We start from the raw sequence: 23,373 nt of genomic DNA on the forward strand, positions 1-23,373 counted from the left end.
CGGGCGCGGTAGTTACGCCACTGTCTCAGATTAAACAAATTGTGTAATATTAAACTAGGTGAATGAAAATGAAAAAAACTACAAAATTTTTTTTCTAGAATTTATTATATTCAACAGGTAAATAAAAATAATAATCTGTAATAACATATATAGAACATTTGTTATAAACACAATTCATATTTTATTGAATTATCGAAAAAAAAAACAAATGAAACCAGCAAGTTATAAATAAAAAAGTTATTTGGAATTAATCATATTATTATAGATGTGGCGACCCCATAGAAGAGGGTGGCAGCACCGGTCGCCATGGTTACGGCAGTGGAGCTGTCATTCGACCATTCGGCCCTAACTCGTGGGGGAGGAACTACCCTGTTCCCCCGAGACCCACATATTATACAATATATGTATCCATAAAAACACAAAAAATAAAATAAAACTTATACTTACATGTAAACAATAAAAAGCAAATATCGGAAGGCAAAGATCGAAAATCGAAAGATCTTAAGTCAAAAGATCAAAAAAAAGGGTGCATGGTAAACGGTACTATGTATATATAATATATATGAGTGGCATGTGGTGAAATTATCTCTCTTTATGTCATACAGCCTTGTTAAATGTGCGCGCGCAGGCTTCGGGAGGAAAAGCCTGTTCCTCTTGTTCCTGTTGTATCCTGCTCACGCAAATAAGTGAAGATGTACGACGGGGGGGGGGGAGAGAGAATTTTAACGCACGCCACTGATATATATATATATATATATATATATATATATATATATATATATATATATATATATATATATATATATATATATATATATATATATATACTAACCGTTTTTCATATGTATGCATGGTAAATGAACATTTTTGACTTTTTAACATTCGGTGCGTGACCCGTAAAATATATACCTACATGTTTTGAATTTGAAAAAATTCTATTTTATTTTTCGAATTAAGAAGATATGAAACTGGTGGGGTTCAGTATCTCCAATAAGGTTAAGAACCACTGGTCTAGTCGATAATAATACAAATTTTGTAAATAAAAAGTATTTGCGAATTTTTTTTTTTGTGTGACCAGCATAGAAGTAGAATGCATAGAATCGCTTTTAGCCTCCAAAAATGTCGCTACAAAAACTCTGCTCGGCAGAGTTTGTTCATTGTTTGCTAAACGTCTCTCTCTCTCTCTCTCTCTCTTGTCTCTCTTCTAACTTTCCATCTCTGTCTTCGATGGCTCGCTTTTAGACGATACTTTTGTTAACAATGACCATTCTATGCATTCTACTTCTATGGTGACCAGTTATCATACGACCAATTTTTAATTTTTGGGTGTGGCCAGTTTTCTCGTGACCAGTTTTAGTGTGAAGGGTGATCACGTGTGACCGATCTAGAGCGACCGTTTATCCTGTGAATGGTTTACATATGACTAGTAGTCCGTTTACCCACAACTTCTTTGGTACGAGTTGTCAGTGAGCAGTTTCCCATTTACCTGTAAGTTGGTATAACTAGTACCAAAATTTAGACAACAAATGTCTAAAATGGCTGTTGCTGTCAGAGTCAATGCAAGGACGATGGAGTGCAGGCTTTGTCTTGGACCAGCTCCTCCCGAGTCTTCCGTCTCCATCTTCGGCGATCCTCATCCACAGCGTCTGGAGCAACGCATTCGGACCTGCTGTCAAATTTATGTCGGTTGCTGATTACAGGTTACAATTATTGTGGACCCCATTGGTTAATTCTTCTCTTAATCCTACTCTTTCACCTGCAGGTTAAAAGAGGCGACGGGTTGCCGGATACGGTGTGTCTTTCGTGTAAGACTAATCTGGAATTGTTAATCAGCTTTCGAGAGGCTTGTTTTCGAACCAACGAAACGTCTCAACTGAGGTTAGATGATTGTTCGAAGATCAAGACTGAAGAAGTTTTTTTGGAAGATATAATATGGGACGATGAGCCTTCACTACCGACAATTCACCAAGAGAATAATGAAATTTGTTCAAAGCCATTTCGTAAACCTAGCCGCGAGGCACATAAAAAATTGCATACTGGGATACAACCGTTCAAATGTGACACTTGTTTAAAATCATTTATTCATAAAGATCAACTTGTGTTACATTTAAAATCTCACACGGGGGAAAAGCCTTACAAGTGTGAAATTTGTTTAAAATCATATTCTAAAAAATCTAGCCTTGTGACACATGCAAAAAAGCGTACTGGGATAAAACCGCACAAATGCGAAATTTGTTTAAAATCATTTTTTCAAAACTATGGACTTGTGATACATTTAAGATCTCACATGGGAGAAAATCCTTACAAGTGTGAAATTTGTCTAAAATCATTTACTCAACAATCTTACCTTAGAAGACATAACAAATTGCATACTGGGATAAAATCATACAAATGTGACATTTGTTTAAAATCATTTATTCATAAAAATAAACTTGTGTTACATTTAAGATCTCACACAGGGGAAAAGCCTTACAAGTGTAAAATTTGTCTAAAATCATTTTCTATACAATCTAACCTTAGAAGACATAACAAATTGCATACTGGGATAAAATCATACAAATGTGACATTTGTTTAAAATCATTTATTCAAAAAACTGAACTTGTGTTACATTTAAGATCTCACACAGGGGAAAAGCCTTACAAGTGTGAAATTTGTTTAAAATCATATTCTAAAAAATTTTACTTTAGAAGACATAACAAAATGCATACTGGGATAAAATCATACAAGTGTGAAATTTGTCTAAAATCATTTACTCAACAATCTTACCTTAGAAGACATAACAAATTGCATACTGGGATAAAATCATACAAATGTGACATTTGTTTAAAATCATTTATTCATAAAATTGAACTTGTGGTACATTTAAGATCTCACACAGGGGAAAAGCCTTACAAGTGTGAAATTTGTCTAAAATCATTTTCTATACAATCTAACCTTAGAAGACATAACAAATTCCATAGTGGGATAAAATCATACAAGTGTGATATTTGTTTAAAGTCATTTATTCAAAAAACTGAACTTGTGTTACATTTAAGATCTCACACAGGGGAAAAGCCTTACAAGTGTGAAATTTGTTTAAAATCATATTCTAAAAAAATTTACCTTAGAAGACATAACAAAATGCATACTGGGATAAAATCATACAAGTGTGAAATTTGTCTAAAATCATTTACTCAACAATCTTACCTTAGAAGACATAACAAATTGCATACTGGGATAAAATCATACAAATGTGACATTTGTTTAAAATCATTTATTCATAAAAATCAACTTGTGTTACATTTAAAATCTCACACGGGGGAAAAGCCTTACAATTGTGAAATTTGTTTAAAATCATATTCTAAAAAATCTAGCCTTGTGACACATGCAAAAAAGCGTACTGGGATAAAACCGCACAAATGCGAAATTTGTTTAAAATCATTTACTCAACAATCTTACCTTAGAAGACATAACAAATTGCATACTGGGATAAAATCATACAAATGTGACATTTGTTTAAAATCATTTATTCATAAAATTAAACTTGTGTTACATTTAAGATCTCACACAGGGGAAAAGCCTTACAAGTGTAAAATTTGTCTAAAATCATTTTCTATACAATCTAACCTTAGAAGACATAACAAATTGCATACTGGGATAAAATCATACAAATGTGACATTTGTTTAAAATCATTTATTCAAAAAACTGAACTTGTGTTACATTTAAGATCTCACACAGGGGAAAAGCCTTACAAGTGTGAAATTTGTTTAAAATCATATTCTAAAAAATTTTACTTTAGAAGACATAACAAAATGCATACTGGGATAAAATCATACAAGTGTGAAATTTGTCTAAAATCATTTACTCAACAATCTTACCTTAGAAGACATAACAAATTGCATACTGGGATAAAATCATACAAATGTGACATTTGTTTAAAATCATTTATTCATAAAGATCAACTTGTGTTACATTTAAAATCTCACACGGGGGAAAAGCCTTACAATTGTGAAATTTGTTTAAAATCATATTCTAAAAAATCTAGCCTTGTGACACATGCAAAAAAGCGTACTGGGATAAAACCGCACAAATGCGAAATTTGTTTAAAATCATTTACTCAACAATCTTACCTTAGAAGACATAACAAATTGCATACTGGGATAAAATCATACAAATGTGACATTTGTTTAAAATCATTTATTCATAAAATTAAACTTGTGTTACATTTAAGATCTCACACAGGGGAAAAGCCTTACAAATGTAAAATTTGTCTAAAATCATTTTCTTTACAATCTAACCTTAGAAGACATAACAAATTGCATACTGGGATAAAATCATACAAATGTGACATTTGTTTAAAATCATTTATTCAAAAAACTGAACTTGTGTTACATTTAAGATCTCACACAGGGGAAAAGCCTTACAAGTGTGAAATTTGTTTAAAATCATATTCTAAAAAATTTTACTTTAGAAGACATAACAAAATGCATACTGGGATAAAATCATACAAGTGTGAAATTTGTCTAAAATCATTTACTCAACAATCTTACCTTAGAAGACATAACAAATTGCATACTGGGATAAAATCATACAAATGTGACATTTGTTTAAAATCATTTATTCATAAAATTGAACTTGTGTCACATTTAAGATCTCACACAGGGGAAAAGCCTTACAAGTGTGAAATTTGTCTAAAATCATTTTCTATACAATCTAACCTTAAAAGACATAACAAAATGCATACTGGGATAAAATCATACAAGTGTGATATTTGTTTAAAGTCATTTATTCAAAAAACTGAACTTGTGTTACATTTAAGATCTCACACAGGGGAAAAGCCTTACAAGTGTGAAATTTGTTTAAAATCATATTCTAAAAAATTTTACCTTAGAAGACATAACAAAATGCATACTGGGATAAAATCATACAAGTGTGAAATTTGTCTAAAATCATTTACTCAACAATCTTACCTTAGAAGACATAACAAATTGCATACTGGGATAAAATCATACAAATGTGACATTTGTTTAAAATCATTTAGACATAAATATAAACTTGTGTTACATTTAAGATCCCACACGGGGGAAAAGCAGTGATGTGCTGTAAAAATTCTATTAACCGACTTGCACGTTGGCGAACACCCTCCCACCCCCATTTTTATACAATTATCTAATTGTAAATAAAAAATTTTATACATTACAAAAGAAAAGTTGTTTTTTTTTTATCATACATTACAAAATTATTTATTTACCTTAAATAAATTATACATTACATAAATTCATTCCATATAGTATTTTGATTGTCATTCGAAACTTTAATTGTGACTGGTCTTATTCGTCTATCACAGTGATGGAGAACCTATGACAAGGAGCCTTTTGAATAACCCACGTGTTGACGCGTGAAAATTAAAATAAAAAATACCAATAACGTTGAAGTGAAATGTACTAGTCTTGACATTTTTAAAGAATTCAATAATACATTTAAAGAAATGGATATCAACTTACAGAACATTGTTTCTGTGATGACGGTGCTCCCAATATGGTGGGAAAAAATATTGGTTTTATTCAGCAGCTTCAGCAAACTCTTAGACATTCTCTGATTGAATCTCATTTTATAATACATCAGCTAGTTCTATGTGCGAAGCAAGGTTTATAAACATTTTCCAATATAATGCCAGTTGTAATAATAGTCATCAACTTCATAAATGCAAGAGGTCTTAATATACATTTTTGACGTTGACCTTCATTTTTTGCTCTTCACTTGTAAAAGTACAAAAAAGAAAACGTAAACCTTTTGGAGGATCAACTGTTGAACTTTTCTGTTAACAAATTTTAGGATTTCCAAATTTATTAGTATTGCTGCGTGGACGTTAAGGCGGGTTTCGGGGATCGGAGAGAAAATCGCAGTTGGGTTGTAGAAGTTGTTTATTTTTATTTTTGAGGTAAGTGAGAAGCTTTAGATGTGATGCCAAGATTTACTGATAACTCGGGACTCGTGGTGGTGACCGAGTGTCTCGAAAACCTCGACATCACTCGGGAGTTCACTATATGTCATACAAAGGCATTTGCGCATTACATTGGTTAATCATTACATTACATTGCAAGTTTGTCTCAGCGTAGAAGGGTTTCTGATTTGTTCATTTTATATAAGATTGCTAATGGTATTCTTGACACTGTGGCGGCTCGCTTATACGACATGGTCGAGTTTGGTTGCCTTCCTGCGAGTGGGGACCAACCCGGCTGGGTTCGGAGAGCTGCTACCCACTCCGTCTTCAGCTGTCATATAATAAACACGTGCATTAACATGCCAGTCGTCTCATTCGTTCATCCCCTATACTGGTGACCCCGACGTCCCAGTTATGGAGAGCAGGCGATTGATTGAAACGCGGTGTTCGGCTTCGGGAAACCATGTTTATTGGTTCAGGTACAGCGAGTGTGGGAGACGAGAGAGGTGTTGTCGGTTGCGAGGTCCGAAGGGAAGAGATAGCTTCCCGTCGCGCGCTGACCGCCCTCGGGGCGAAAACACCTCCGTTTACGGCCAGCCTTTGGGGTTGCCACAATACTCCCCCCTTAGCCTTGGCGATACCACTTAGCTGGTACCCCAGCGTTACAGACGAAATAATGTCTTACAGTTACAGAAGCAAAATAATATTAGTTACTTCCGACCTCTCTCGTGTCCTTTCTCTTGGTATCACACAAGTATATCAAAAAAATGCATGTGGACCACGAATGTACACACATAAGTAAACTAAAATACACATCAATACAACATAAGTAAATCGAATACACATCAGTACAACATAAGTAAACTAAAGTACACATCAGTACAACATAAGTAAACTAAAATACACATCAGTACAACATAAGTATATCGAATACACATCAGTGCAACATAAGTAAACTAAAATACACATCAGTACAACATAAGTAAATCGAATACCCATACTTTCCACGGAAAGGTAAACATAGAACATATGACAGCTGGATGTGGAGTCATGCGCGATCCACTACACATAGAACGGTCATCCAGCACCACAAGACATACACCACCTCAGCACCATCATCATCATCATCATCATCAAGGCCCCGTCCGTCCCCACGAGCGTCGTCACGCCGAGACGGGCGGTAGCGCTACAACACCTCCACGAGCCACAACGACTCACAGTCCAGCTCGGAGTATCATCAACCATATCGATGCCCCTGCCACCCCTGCCGCCCCCGCCGCCCCACCAACCGACATCAGCCTCGGAAGAGCGGCGCCGCCGCAGCATCGCATTGATCGGCGCGACCATCGGACCACCCACCGTCCTGCTCGCGACGTTACCGCCCTCGAATGTACCGACCATTCAGGGCGGTACACCTACATAGCGGATGACCCACGTCAACAATTTTTTTTCTCCCCACGTAATAATTTTTTCTCTTTGTGTAACAATAATTTTTTTCTTTTGTAAAATTTGTTTCTTTGTAATTTTGGTATCGCTGATGCTGGGGGGGGAGTGATGTGGCGGCTCGCTTATACGACATGGTCGAGTTTGGTTGCCTTCCTGCGAGTGGGGACCAACCCGGCTGGGTTCGGAGAGCTGCTACCCACTCCGTCTTCAGCTGTCATATAATAAACACGTGCATTAACATGCCAGTCGTCTCATTCGTTCATCCCCTATAACACATCTGTTTTAAGCGAGATTAATTTTAACGTTAATGCCCGATTTACCAGATGCACAAATCTTTTTTATCCACCAATTTGTCAAAGCAACACCTCTTTCAATAGTGCAATCGTTCGTATATGCCGTATTTACGATAGCTTATATGATTGTCCTGACGTCTTTAATGACTCTTTTAGTATTTTTAGGACAAAGGTGAAGAAAATCATATGTGGTTGATTTGCTTCCTCACCCTTATAGTCTTTCTTTTTCTTTTTTACTTTATCTGTTTCTTTTCTTTTTTTTTAAATCTTGATGTTTTTGTAATTTTACTTTTTTATATCACCATGTGGTGCTCACTGTAAATGGAATATTATATTTTTATTTATGTTTATTATTATTTTTTGTCTCATTATACAACTTTCTTTTTATATTTTATTCCGTATGTGTGCCTATTTAAATAAAATAAAATAAAAAATCTCTAACTTTCTCTATAAGGACGTGGTCATACATCACGATGTTCAGTTTCTTCAAAGTGATTTGGTTCGTGTTGCTGACCAACAACCTCTTGCTGAGCCGTCTCAGCCTCCCTTTGGTAACTCTTACTTGCCATTAAATAATGTGGCAAGATTAGTGCATGCCTCATGGAATCAAGGTAATGGTAATATTTTCAATTCCGATTTTGCAGGTATTCAATATTGTGCTATGGTGCTTGCCAATATTGTCAGAGATGCCTTTCTGCATGCTATTGTAAGACAGGGAAGGTACGTGATTCACTGTAAGTTCGCCTAATGCAATTCACCTAATTCGAGTATACCTAAGCGAGTTGGTCGAATATCAACATACCGAACGACGACCATACCTAATGTCATACATACCTAACTGCAGTTTACCTAAATACAAATTGATCGAATGAAGGTTGTTTTACGTTGACGGATAGATGGCACTTTTGCATTGATAATTTCAAGATTATTCAAATCAAAATAAAATATTAAGTTTTATTTTAAAATTTATATTTTATTAATAGATGAAGTCGATCACTGGCACGTATTTATTGTTTTTAAAAAATGTGCGTGTTTGGCTGTGTATTTTAGTGATAATTCAAACACCATTAAATATCTTTGAAACTGAATCACTGAAACTTTTTACTGCGTAATAAAATTTTAATCGTTGCGCTATAATTTTTTTTTTCATTTTCAAATCTGCCGGAAGTAGCATTATTTTTCTTTGAATTATTATATATCCTAGACCGTGTCTCGAACTGAAATTTTATATCTATAACTTGTATTAACTTGTACGCTCGAACTTACATTATTTTTTGGACTTATTAATTAAATGTCTACTCTTATCGAAAAAATATAATCCTTCAATTAATATTACATAAATAATAAATAATCATTAAGTTTTATAAACCGGAAACGAGCCTTTTATTACATCCAAATCTCAAAAATGATGCGACTGCTGCTGCCGATGCTGCTGATTTTTTCGAATTCTATTGGATACTCACATTAAACTAATAGTTGATAGTGTCATGCCGACTCGAATTGCAAGTCAAGTGCCGTTTTATCAAGTGATAAGCAATACTGTGTTACATTCATTGAAAGCCTAGGTTCTATAAATCATATTCATTAAGTAGATAGAAGAAACGGAATTCAGCGAAGAAATGTCATACGATGAACACTTACCAGTTTACATATTGACTAATTCCGATAAGTCATATTTTAAATCCATTGTCATATGAAATAATTATTATATATGGGATAGATGAAACATATTGTGACTAATCAGAATATATTACAACAGGTAAATACACTTTTACTATACATATGTACTCTGTTAATATTTTTCTTATATAGATATATACTTTTTACCCGAACACTAGTAAATACACTTTTACTATACATATGTACTCTGTTAATATTTTTCTTATATAGATATATACTTTTTACCCGAACACTAGAAAAAGTCAAAGATTTGTGGAAACATTGTGTTTCATTTGATACTTACTCTAGAGAACAGCTGACATTGTTATCATTAACAATCTTTGAGTTTTACTGAACAACATTTCAAATCTATTTTCAAACAAGAAATCGAACGGAAATAAACTAGAAAATATATATCACTCTTTATCTTCCGGCGACAATTCGTCTTAGATTGTAGATGACAAGAGTCTCCACTTGCTGAAGTTGAAAATTATAAAGAAAAAGTAAATATATATTAATTATTTAAATAATGGGAATAAAAAGTACACAGTAAAATTTTTAAAATTGAAAGAAATAGAGTCTTTTGAAATTTTTTTAATACACAATAGTTATGATAAATATTAATAAACACGAAAACACAGTATTTAATGAATGGTCTGGTACACAAATATTTAAAATATAAAAAAAACTCATAGGGTGGTGATTTATTGGCAGTCTTTTCACTACACAATAACCATGAGCGGTGACACATCACTTGCAAAACTTGATTTTAAGTGGCAGTCGTTACATAACAATTCATTCCACAATAACAACAATTCAAAACATATCAATTCGGAAATCAACGAAAACACAGTATTTAATCATTGGTCTGGTATACAAATATTTAAAATATAAAAAAAACTCATGGGGTGGCGATTTATGCAATAGTATTAAAGCTAATCAGTCTTTTCACTACACAATAACCATGAGCGGTGACACATTTAATGAAATACAAATAGAGCAGTCACTAAGTGGAATACAATCCAGCAATCACATCACTTGCAAAACTTGATTTTACCACAATAACAACAATTCAAAACAACATATCCCAACAATCAACGAAAATACAGACTAAAATGATAAATTGTGAGCAACCCCACGTAAATAATCGAGAACGCTGGAGTTGCTCCTATAATTCTCGACCAACCTCGACAGTCTCTCCGCACAATCTCGATATACTCTACGTGGGTTGCTGGATTGTATTCCACTTAGTGACTGCTCTATTTGAATTTCACTAAATCTTTGTTCCCTCTTAAGGGCAGAAACGAACTTCCAAATATTAGGATGGTCAGCCGACATCTGTGTATGAAAACGGCGATGCCAGCCTTCTAAAAAATTGTTTGTTTTTGGAAGCCCATCTTGCACACCTGCAAAGCAGTTCCACATTTCGTGTGCGAAATATGGCGGACGCCGCTGATGTCCTGATTGCGGGCGGCCGATCCACGTATCTTCGAAATAGTCGACGACACGCTGGATCTCTTCGGGGAATGTCGATATATTGACTAAATACTCGAAAGTGGGAACTACTTCGTTTGCCGGAACGAACGCCAAAGCCGGTAGCATTTTGAGAGTCAGTGCGAGCTCTGGATCTTCTCGGTATCTTATTTGTAGGCCACTTTCTTGTATCCATCGGAATATGCACTGACTGAAATGGAAGAAGCAGCCACGATGCACTGTGAGTGGTAGCTCGGTTCGGATGGCATTTATGACTGCTACTTCAAAATCAGTCATTATTGTTCTTGGTGACGGATTTGACACCGGAAGCAATTTCTTCACTTCTTTGAACAATGTGGCGTACGTCTGTTGCGTTTTATTTGGCAATAATGCATATACTAATGGTATCGCCACATTGTTTTCCATCCCGTGTATTGTGAATAACTGCTCAAAAAGTGATGGTACAACTTTAAATGTGCCATCTCCGTACCAATGTATCGACATTCCCAGCAAATTTAAATTTCTAATTGTAGAAAAGATCATTATTCTGTTTTGAACGGGCCCAGAGTCAAACATTAGGAAATTTTCCCCAGGTTCGGTGATTGTGTATTCATGTGGCAAGACAATTTCTTCTCTAGTAGCCGGGTTCGTTGGAGCAACCTTTAGAAAAAATGCAAAAAATACAGTATAAATAAATACAGTATATATAATAAATATATATAGAATAAGCAAAGATTTAGAAAAAATACAGAATAAAGCTATGGTAGGTATTTTGAATGTGAGTAGATTTAAGAGTATTGGAAGTATGTTAGATGAATTAGGATGGATGAGTATTAGAATTAGTCTAAATATTTGTACATTGTCTTTTGTTTATAAATTAGATCATAAGTTATTGCCTAAGTATTTTGATGATTATATGATAAGGAATAGAGATAAACATAGTTTTTATACTAGAAATAAGGACACACTAGTTGTAAGTAGTGTAAGAAAAAATAAGACAGCTGGAAGTGTTTTTCACAGAGGTGTGCTCATGTATAATGCCCTCCCTGAGTGCATCAGGTCTGCTAAGACCATGGATGCATTCTTGTGAGGTGCGAAGAGACACCTCTGTGAGGGATAATATATAAATAAATAAATAAACCTCTTTTCTGGTCCGCACGTTTCTAATTGTCCTTTTCATATTTGATATGGACGGCAATTGAGCTGCCACTGCATTTCCCACGCCAGAAAAAGCTTGAGACAGCAGGAAATGGGGTGGATCTCTGGTGTTGTAGCTTACAGACAAAGCGAGCTTAACAGTGAACTGAGTTTCAATTTCATGACCAGGAAGCTTTTATAGTAATCCTAATACGGCAGGGGTTCCCAAACTTTTTCTGCAATATAACACTTCGCAAAACCGGAAATTTTTACGGAAACATTTATTTTTTGGGTAATTATAATAGTAAAAAAATACGAATAAAATATGTTATTAAAACAATTATTATTTATTTTATAACTATTTTCAAAACATATTAGAATTAAAATACGAGTAAATAAAGCTCGTAATGACAAACGATTTTGAACCGTATAAAAATGATTGTATTTCATAATATTTGTTATTGTAAGTGTTATTATATAGTGCTAGTAGTTTTACCCGGCTTCGCTCGGTATTTGTAATATAAACCGCTTAAACATGGCTAATCTAATAGTAAACATTTTATTAAATGTATTTGAATAGTTTTATCTAATTTAAATTTATTTGAATATTCATTTGTTTTTTTATTAAATTGAACGTCACGGACTCTACGAACCAAACAAACATACATACATAGTACATACATATATACAAAGTCTCTTTCAAAATTATATACTATTATCTACTATTTCTTCATACTTATATTACTGATAAATGGTTTTAATAAAAATACAAAATTACAAAGTACATAAAATATATTTTCTTTGAATTAAATCTCATTACAAAATAAATTTGATGAAATTCTTGTGCTTGTTTCAAGGAACGTTTTTTAAAATTCGGTTCAAATGATGCGAGATATACCCTTAAGTCTGGAGCTGCATTCAATTATGTATTTCTATGTCTTTTATTAAACGATATCGGTTGCCGGATTTTCAATCATCGACTGTACATATTGACATCGTATATGATTAATTAAGATAATGTTTATTAATTATATAAAATATTTCTATTTATGATTCATTCAAGTGATACACGTACCACGGGTTGGGAACCGCTGCTCTAGGTTGTTAAAAAGCGCTGTTGTAAACAAAATGTCGAAAAATTTGGTTTTGAATTCCATTATTGCATCAGTGGACTCATGGGACGATGGCTCCTCGGCTCCTCGTCAATTAAATTCTCTTTTGGATCCGATTATTTGAATTGGGACTGAAATCGTCAGTTAAATCCGCATCTATTACGAGAACTTTTTTACAATTTCAATAGCTCCTTTCACTACATCAATTTATATTAGAATCTTTATACAAAATATCGATAACGTGGACTCTCATAGAAAGTTTATTTCTTATCGAACCGGGTTCTTGAATTACAAGAAGAAATATAGTACCGCAAAATCGCAAGCATTTTTTTGCCATTCTACACGTCACGGGCACGAGAAGGAGATGATGGAAATTATAAACACAATTTTGATATCCTTATATTATACTAGTGGTTTTATTTGAAACACACGTCTTTATAATTATCAACATTATTGTATGTTTTCAAGTAGTGATAATTGTCAACCCCACATGGTACTTTATTGCGAACGCATGGGTCGTTCCAGATTTAAAGTTCTTAATTTCCACTAGATACATAATGTTTTAACCCCACATATTATAACAGTAACTTGTGATTAAACTGTTATACTAGTAGTATATAACTTATAAGTTTATGGGTGTTTCGAATAAACATATGTTTGCAATATTGTACGTGGGGTTAATTGCTTGGGAGTCATTCACATAACAATCACATATATTCCAACATCTGGCACGAACGAACGCATTTAGAAAGATTTCTTCTATTATGAGAAATTGTAAACAATTTTGTCGTTCAATTCTACAAAACCTTCCAAGAAGTACATACCTATGCATATTCTGAAACATCAAATACGGACCGCGCCCTTTGTCTTGGAGCGATATAGCACAAAGACTGTGAGAACCTTTTAAAAACATTCGTACAAATTTAATGTTAATACTAAAAAAAATGCACTTTAATAGTTATCGAAATTCTGCAATACAATACAGTGCAAAAAGTGAAACTTCGAAATATTTTTAATCAGTGTTGAATACTTAAAAAAAATATCCCGAAGTATTTACAGAATTTCATTATTTCGTAATGCGATTATATTGCTGTCGGTTCCCTCATCACTGAGGATCGTGACTATGATGTGCGGTCAACCAGCTGCCTCCATTCAGTTCTAAATTCGGCCAGGCGAAGACTTGCTACCGTGGAAGCGCCCGTCGCTGCAGATACTTGGTCAGTCCAGCGTGCGGGGGATCTGCCTCTGGCTCTTCTGCCTTCGACGCTACCAACCACAACCAACCGCTCCAGGCTCTCCTCACCTCTTCGTGCAATGTGGCCGAAGAACTGCAATATACGTTTCAGGCATATTGTTGACAATCTATCCTTGATTTTCAATTCTTCAAGAATAGACACATTCGTGCGTTTGTCGGTCCAAGGCACGCGCAGTAGCCGTCTCCAGGACCACATCTCGAAGGCATCGATTCTCCGTCTATCCGCCGCCTTCATGGTCCACGTCTCGACACCATAAAGGCAGACAGAAAAAACGAGACTCTTCACGAGACGGATTTTGACAGCAGTTGTAATGGCTCTATTCTTCCAAATCTTCGTTAGTTGTGACATTGCCGATTTTGCTAATGTAATCCGGCGCCGTATTTCCAATTCGCTGCCGCCGTTGTTAGATATGAGTGACCCCAGATAGACAAAATTATCAACCACATCTATACCGTTTAAAGCTGAGTTGTTGTTTTGCAGCTGTTGGTGACGGTCAATTATCATAATTTTTGTTTTGGGGCGGTTTATCTGGAGGCCAAGCACATTACTCTCTGTCTCAACACGACGGATCAGTTCGGCCATTTCTTCATGATTATTAGCTATGAGCGTTGTGTCATCCGCATACCGAAGATTGGATAGTTTTTTTCCACCAATGGACACTCCACCCTTCCAACCATCCAGTGCTCTACGCATTATATACTCTCCATATATATTAAATAGGTCTGGAGATAATATACACCCTTGCCTTACTCCACGTTGTACTCGAAAATTTGTCGAGTTTAGCGAATTGATTCGAACTACTGCATTGTTATCATTATACAAGTTATGTATTATCTTTACAAGATGCATGGGGACTCCCATGTCCAGTAGAACTTTCCACAGATAGTCCCAGTTCACAAAGTCAAAAGCTTTTTTATAGTCTATAAAACAAAGAACGGCTGGAGTTTGAAACTCCCGACATTTTTCAATGAGTTGACGTATATTCAGTATTTGTTCCCTCGTCCCTTTGCCTTTTACAAACCCTGCTTGTTCGTTCGGTATTTGCCATCCAAGGTAACTGCTCAAACGATCTTTAATTATATACAGCAATACTTTACTAGAGTGCGATATTAAGGCTAAGGTCCTGTAATTCTCGCATTTTTTTGTAGATCCTTTCTTGTGTAAGGGAATGAATATTGAATTGACCCAATCTTTCGGCCATACTCCGTTTACCCAGATCTTGTTGCACATATTACATAGCGCCTTTATCGCAGTTTCACCAAGCTCTTTCAGAAGTTCAGCTTGTATACCATCGCTGCCAGGAGACTTTTTACATTTCAGTTTCTTTATGGCATTTACAACTTCAGATGTCAAGATGTCAGGCTCCCTGACATCATCAATTAGGGAAACAATTGAGGTCGACGAACTACCACTGTACAATTCCGAACAGTATTCTTTCCATCGGTTGAGTATCACATCAATATCTGTAAGCGTGTTTCCAAATTGATCATCTATTGTCCAAGGTTTGGGTGAAAATTTTTGAGTGACGATTTTTACTTTGTGAAAAATATCCCTTGCCTGATTCTTTAATGCGTGTTTTTCTATCTCCTCACATATGTCATTTATATATTTAGCTTTATCCCGCCTACAACTCCTTTGAATATCTTTATGTAATATTGCATACCTTTCAAGATATTCTGTCGATGTTATGCCAGTTTGTTTAAGTCTTTTACGTTCTTTTATCTTAACCCAAGTTGAATCAGAGATAAAAGACTTACGATGTTCATTTTGCGGTGTTTGATGTTTTCTGGCATACCGAATTATGAGATCTTTAAAAATTTTCCAAGACTCTTCTACATCTACATTAGGATTTATTTGGAATTCTGCATCTTTTTCTCTGATTACATTGCCAAAATTAATTACATCATCATTGGTGAGTTTAATTGCTTTATTTTGATGTCTTTTAATCATTTTCAATTTCAGTCGAAATTTAGCAACAAGTAAGTTATGGTCCGATCCGCAATCTGCACCTGGATATGTTTTGACGTTATGTATCGATGATTTCCATCTAGAATTTATTAATACATAATCGATTTGGTTGCGGTGACGATCCCCAGGAGATATCCAAGTGTACAATCGCCTAGGATGATGTTGAAACCAAGTATTCATAATGGACATTTTATTTTCAATGCAGAAACTTATAAGTTTCTCTCCTCTCTCATTTTGAATACCCAATCCATATTTACCTACTATGTTATCAATGTTGCTATTATTACCGACTTTGGCATTAAAATCACCAAGAATGATGGTCATTTCTTTGTTTGAGATATTTGACAATGTATCGAGTAGTGAAGCATAGAACGCATTTATTTTAATATCTTCGGCATCTGCAGTAGGAGCATATATTTGAAGGATGTTTAGTTTATACGGATGCGTGTTGAGTTTTAAGTGTATAAGTCTGTCACTTATGGGGTTGTAGCCAATTAGTGCACTGGTTAATTTAGATGCTAAGATCACCGCGACACCGCTATGTGACGAATCTTGGTTACCAGAAAAATATATCGTATTTCCATTTGAAGTTTTATAATGGCCGTTGTTCTTCCAGTGCGTTTCCGAGATTCCGAGTATATCTAGCCCATGACTGTACATCTCTTTCTCAACAACCAGTGTTTTCCCAGGATTCAGGAGTCCTCTAACGTTCCAAGTACCTATTTTGGATTTGTTCCGTAAAGTTTCTCCAGTCGCATATTTTCCACATGATGCCTGGTGAGTCACATGCATGTGGCCAGTAGCCAATTTCACACCGTGAGACCTGGAACCTCGAAGGCGCCGGGTGTCAGCCGGAGAGTCAGACTTCTTCACACTTTTATTTTTGTACATCATAGTTATCTTGGGAGAATACTGCAGTGGATTCCCACTTCCTTCTACAGCGCAGTAAATGTTTTGACATCTTATACTGGCAGAGCTGCTGCCCACTACCAGGGATTTATTATAGAGTTTCCTTCTCTGTCAAAGATGATACGGTACCTTCGAAAACCGGGTTGTGCTTTTGTTAAGCGGCGGCACTTACTCGCCGCTGACCTGAGACCGTCATAGTGTTGTGTGACATTTTATAGAGTGAAACTTACCACGGATTCACTCATCACCACTCTTATCTCAGCGCTCCTTGTCCAGGACCACCATGTCGCCATGGCAGTTGACTGCAAGAGTCGTTCCCCTATTTGCAACTTGGGGACCTGAGCGGTTGCATGGAGCTCTGCTCTGAGCTTATTAATTACTCCGTGCGGACGGACGTGTGTTTCCATTTATGATATATTTACATATATAGACAGTTTATTCACAATCATAATATTTATGAAATTAGTACCAAACAATAACGTTAACGTTGAGTACAAGTATCCAATATCAAATATTAAATTATCAAAACTAAATATTAAATAATTCAACACTCAATATTAAATAATCAATTATGAAATAATTCAACACTCAACATTAAATAATCAATTATGAAATAATTCAACATTAAATATCAAACCATTCACTCAATATTAAATATGAAATAATTCAACGTTAAATATTATCAATACTATCATTAATAAATCAATCGTAAAGTAAATTATTATCAAAAGAAATGTGATCGAATTAATAGTAAATTATTATCAAAAGAAATGTGATCGAAATTATGTGGGTAATTATGTAAATATGAAAATATTATAAATTTAAATTCCATTTAAAAAATATGAAATCAAGCATAGGTAATGATTCTGAATATGTACTAACTTGCGAGGCGCCAGAAGAGCTACATACTCATCCCAGCACCTCCTCTTTAGCTCCAATTTAACACAAAATTCTACATACTTATCGGGAACAACACACAAACACACGTCCGCACCGAGCTCGCTCAACCCGCGTAATGCGATTAGGTATCTCAAAAACTAAAGGTAAGAGTTAAAATAATACCTAATAAACATTTTCGTCACATCTATCATATATGGTAAGTTTCATTAAATGGTAAGAAATGAGGTCGAATTTATTAAATAGTGTACTTAGGGGGATTTTGAAAAAACCTATTGCTGAAGATGGCGGATTAAATGCATTAAGTGCTTCCGCATTCAAAATAATACATATGAACACACAATATTTAAGAACTTATGAGCTTAAAATCAAACCGCTAAGTGGATACCGAACTATATTAATTTCATTTGAATTTATATTTTTTAATTTTTAGCCCTATTTTATTACAATTCAAAATAAGATGGTTACGTATTTTCGAGGAATTTTTATATTTTACGACCCCCGTATTGTGTGTACATATGTATTGTTTTGAATGCTGGAGAAAACTTGGTATCAGCTAGTTTGGTTTGTGCGTATATCCATTTAGCGGTGCGTTTGAATCCCAGGTCATAAAGATGTCGAGCCGACATTGGGCACCCTTTAAACTTGAGCCGCCAAGTACAAATTCGCATAAATTTGAAAATGGTCAAATTAGCCCCGAGACTGTTTTTGAGTGCATATACCTACATACATATATTGATTTACAACTGCCTATTTGCGAGCTTGGAATTTGATTTTAAGCTCACGCCTGAAGGCATGTTTGTACGTGAATACGGAGCTTTGCGGATCATTTATACAAAATTCAAATGTTTTACATGATTTCATCCGAAACGAGGTTGAATCGTAACGAAGATGGCAATTTATTTTCAACTGTTTCATCAAGTAATAATATTTATGAATTTAATTATATTTAACATGATCGATTGCAAGACATTTTCAAAGAAATCAGTAGCCTCTTGCAGTTGCCTGTGCATTTGAAAAGGTTCCTATATTTCTTTTACGTATGTATGTATGTATGTTTATATTAACGGCAAATTACAGTAAAAAGTCGATGGGCGATAAGAGTGACGAATAGTAAATCTTACCTACGTTTTATCAGTGGCGTAGCTAGAAATTTTGGGCCCTGATGCAAAAATAGCGAAAAGGCCCTTGATATATTTTTTTTAAATACGAAATTAAATAAGTTTATGCACATATTTGACATAATAAATGTACTAACTTAAAGTTGGTAAGGTTTTGGTCAGAATTTGTTAACCGGAAGTAGTAACAATATTTATTTTAACTCTTTGACCTATTTAACTATTTTTATCCTATTGATATTTAATATGTATAATATTTATAGTGATTTTAATTAACAAAAAAAAAAAATTGAACAAAATCCGACGACCGGAAGTAGAACTTTTGTCTAGTGTAAGATTCCTTATACATATGTAGCTGTTTTTGTCGAACCTACGACTCTGCAATCGGACGAGGTAACATTACGAGAACTCTCCACACCGTCAACTGAATGTAACAATACTACAGTACATAAACAAACACCTGTCAGTTGCCCGTATGACGTTATAGCGGCATCCTCTACCGTTTCACCTCCGCCTTATTCAGCTTCAACTTCACTCGCGTCTGCTTTAGCTTCAGCATCTACTCCTGGGTGTGCTACTGTTTCTGCTTCTACTGTTTCTGTTTCTGCTTCTCCTCTTTCTACTATAAAACCTGCGAAATCTTACAGTCAGGTCGCAGCGCTTTCTTCTTCTACTTCACCTCTGCCATCTTCAGCTTCAGCTACACTTACATCAGCTTCTGCTTCAACATCTGATTGTGTTCCTGTCTCTTGTGCTACTGCTTTTGCTTCTACTGTAGATCCTTCAAATTCGTTCAGTCAGGTCGCTGGGACTTCTTCCGGGAGACTGCCATATACTCGTGGATCTGGTGCACCTGATAAAACTTTACAGGTGGCCACTATTCCGAAATTGAAGAATGTACATGTTTTTAATCTGGCAAATAACTGCACTTGTGATACTGTGAAACAGTTCATATTAAATAAAATTAAAAATAAAAGAATCAACGTTTCTCAGGTTGCTAAAACTGACATGTGCACGTCATTTAAAATTAGTGTAGATATTGAAACTTTTAATAAAATTATCAATCCTGAATTTTGGCCTATGGGTACTGGCATAAGAGAATGGTTATTTCTCAAAAAAATCTCTACTTCCTCGAAACCAATTGCCCAAACCCGTGACCCGTAACATTAAACTTTATTATCAAAATGTGCGGGGTTTAAATACAAAACTCAAGGAATTCTACAACAACACCGCTTCTAGATCTATTGACGTCCTTGCTATTACTGAAACATGGCTAAACTCATCTGTACATGATGCCGAAGTACTTGACAGCAGTTTCAATATATATCGCCATGATAGATCTGCCAGAGGTGGTGGTGTTCTTCTAGCAGTTAAAAATGCAAATATTATTTCGGTTGAAAGACTTAGTCATCTAGAGGACATTCATGAATGTGTATGGCTGAAACTAAGATTTGTTAACATTCCTTTTTTTATATATATATGTACTATTTATTTTCCACCAAGATCTCCACCAAATATTTATAAGCGATTTTTTGATTTAATTATATTTAATTATTCACATTTAAGTAATGGTCGCATTTTTATATCTGGAGATTTTAATCTGAATTCTTCTAACTGTTTTCCTGATGACCTTAATTTTTTTATATCTTTATTCAACTTAAAACAAATTAATACTATTCGAAACTCTTTTAATAATTCCATGTTGGATTTTCTATTAACAAATTTAGATTGTCAGAATATTATTATTTCAAATTCAGTTGATTCCTTGGTTCCTGAAGACAGCTATCATCCTGCTCTTGATATTCATTTAAATTTAACTATAACTTATTCCTCACTTCGTTTAATAAATAACTGTCTTAATACCTCTGTTCTAAATGGATGGTTATTTACAAATGTTGATTTCAAATATTTAAATGATATTCTTTGTAATTGTCAATGGGAGCGAGTTTATGAGTGCAAAGATGTTAATTTGGCCCTCTCTAATTTCTATGACATTATATATTCTATTTTTAATGATTGTTTTCGGATGAAGGGATTAGTGACGAGTAAAAGGATTTATCCGCCTTGGTTTACTAAAGAAATTATTAATCTTTTAAAAAGTAAATATCTAACACATAAACTCTGGAAGAAATCGAGCAATCCTCTTATCTTAAATAATTTCCGTATTTTACGTACGGAAATTAAGAAATTAATTAATAATGCATATAATGTTTATGTAGCTGATTGTGAAAGTTCCATAGTTAAAAACCCTAAGAAATTCTGGAACTTCATCAATTCTAAACGTGTAAATCGTGTAAAGTCGACTATTATGTACAATGATTCTGGATTGTTAGAGGGTGATCAAAACATTGCTAATGGATTTGCCGATTTTTTTAAATCAGTTTTCAATAATTCTATTGATTCCACGGAACCTACCAATGACTCGGAATTTACTTTCCCCACTTTAGCGATTAATCATCTTGACTCTTCCGATTTGAAATATGGCTTTCTAAAGTTAAAAAATATTTATTCTTCCGGTCCTGACTCCATCCCTAATTACATCCTAAAAGGATGTGAGGTTAGTCTCTTAGAACCTTTAAAATTCATTTTTAACTTAATTCTAAAGAACTCTTCATTCCCCAATTTATGGAAATGCTCTAAAGTAACTCCTATTCATAAGAAGGACGATAAATCTTGTGTAAGGAACTACAGACCAATTACTATCTTGTCAGCGCCAGCCAAAATGTTTGAGGTAATATTACACAGATACATTTTTAATCACTTTCAAAATACGCTCATTGATCAGCAGCATGGCTTTCGTCCGGCCAGATCAGCTATTACCAATTTGCTATGTTTCTCTAGTGACATAACCAGCACTTTGGATTGTAATTATCAAATGGATGTAATATATACTGATTTTGAGAAGGCGTTTGATAAAGTTGATCATAAAATTTTAGTTAGTAAATTAAGTTTTATTGGATTTACTAATAATCTTGTTAGTCTTTTTATTTCTTATTAACAGGATCGACGTCAATTCGTTAAATTTGGGAGTTGCTTTTCTTATGAGTATGTTGCCACTACTGGGATTCCCCAAGGATCAAATCTTGGCCCTTTATTATTCGTAATATTTATCAACGATATTCAATCTTCTATTCTAAATCATTCTAAATTTTTATTATATGCGGATGACTTGAAAATCTATAAGAGAATAATTGATTTACCTGACGCTCTTTATTTACAAGAGGATTTGAATTCTATTTATGAATGGGCTAATGTTAATAAACTTCCCTTCAATATCCTAAAGTGTCGGATCATTTCTTACTCTCGTTCTCGTTCTCCTATTAAATATCCGTATAAATTTCATGATTCTCTTCTTCAGAGAGAATTATTTATATCTGATCTGGGAATAGTCTTCGAAAATAGTTGGAGTTTCAACATTCACATTGAGAATATCTGTGATAGGGCAACAAAAATCCTTGGATTCGTAATCCGTAATTCGTCCGAACTAGGGCTCACTGCAATTCGTCTCTTATATTGTACATTAGTTCGCAGTGTGCTCGAGTTTGGCTCCATTATATGGTCTCCCTATCAACTTCGTTACTCTCTAATGTTGGAACGAGTCCAAAGGAAATTCCTTAGATTTTTAAATCTGAAGACATTTGGATTTTATCCATATCTGTTCCCTAGTGCCTTTGTCTTGGGATCTTTGGGTTTCAACTCCCTGGCAAAGAGAAGAGATTTATTTCTAGGGAAACATTTCGTAAAATTACTTAGAGGAGAGATTCACAATCCCGCTATCCTGGAGAAACTAAAATTCTGGGCCCCGGAAAATCATAGAGTTTTAAGAAAACATGATATATTTTTGCCAATTAGGGCTAAATCAAACGTGCTCATGAACTCCCCCCTCTCGAGAGCTGTTCGACTCCTTAACTTACTGGCACATTACTTGGACCTATTCGATGCCAGTTATGTTGAGTTAGTGGAACACATCCTAAATAGCACGATATAAATTTTTCAATCTTATTTCTTTGTTTTTTTTTTGTGTTCATATTTTTTACTTGATTTTTATTATTTTTTTATGATGTTTTTTTTTATTTATGATTTTTATTATTTTTTATGATGTTTTTTTTATAATTTTTATGATTTTTATTATTTGTATTATAATCACATTGACGCTTTGGGGCAACCTGTCAAGTCTCTG

General features: G+C 34.5%; 2 protein-coding genes across 5 annotated transcripts in view; both read left to right on the plus strand.

The window, feature by feature from the left end:
* Nucleotides 1-23,373, plus strand: part of LOC143915198 (fas-associated death domain protein-like) — a 231,697-nt gene that overhangs the window by 92,702 nt on the left and 115,622 nt on the right. The gene's annotated exons all lie outside the window — the stretch shown is intronic.
* LOC143919873 (uncharacterized) lies at nucleotides 1,350-5,212 on the plus strand. Of its 4 annotated transcripts, none has more exons than XM_077442455.1 (4): nucleotides 1,496-1,682; nucleotides 1,763-2,266; nucleotides 3,616-4,157; nucleotides 4,913-5,181. In XM_077442455.1, the coding sequence occupies exons 1-3, from the start codon at nucleotides 1,527-1,529 to the stop codon at nucleotides 3,619-3,621; spliced, it is 666 nt and encodes a 221-aa protein (XP_077298581.1). In that variant the 5' UTR covers nucleotides 1,496-1,526; the 3' UTR covers nucleotides 3,622-4,157; nucleotides 4,913-5,181. The 4 variants fall into 4 exon arrangements, with proteins under 4 accessions (XP_077298556.1, XP_077298581.1, XP_077298573.1 ...); XM_077442447.1 differs by lacking the exon at nucleotides 3,616-4,157 and adding an exon at nucleotides 3,109-3,410 and having other exon boundaries at nucleotides 1,520-1,682; nucleotides 1,763-2,854; nucleotides 4,224-5,181; XM_077442438.1 differs by lacking the exon at nucleotides 4,913-5,181 and having other exon boundaries at nucleotides 1,520-1,682; nucleotides 1,763-2,854; nucleotides 3,109-4,065; nucleotides 4,120-4,400.

Source organism: Arctopsyche grandis, chromosome 1 (genome assembly GCF_051622035.1).
Source record: "Arctopsyche grandis isolate Sample6627 chromosome 1, ASM5162203v2, whole genome shotgun sequence".
Taxonomy (NCBI): Eukaryota; Metazoa; Arthropoda; class Insecta; order Trichoptera; family Hydropsychidae; genus Arctopsyche; species Arctopsyche grandis.

What these genes read in the sequence shown, in the direction of transcription:
- LOC143919873 (XM_077442430.1), top strand. Translation starts at nt 1,527, where the DNA reads ATGTCTAAAATGGCTGTTGCTGTCAGAGTCAATGCAAGGACGATGGAG. An exon ending in GGACCTGCTGTCAAATTTAT is followed by an intron (nt 1,683 to 1,762) that starts GTCGGTTGCTGA and finishes TTTCACCTGCAG; the next exon opens with GTTAAAAGAGGCGACGGGTT.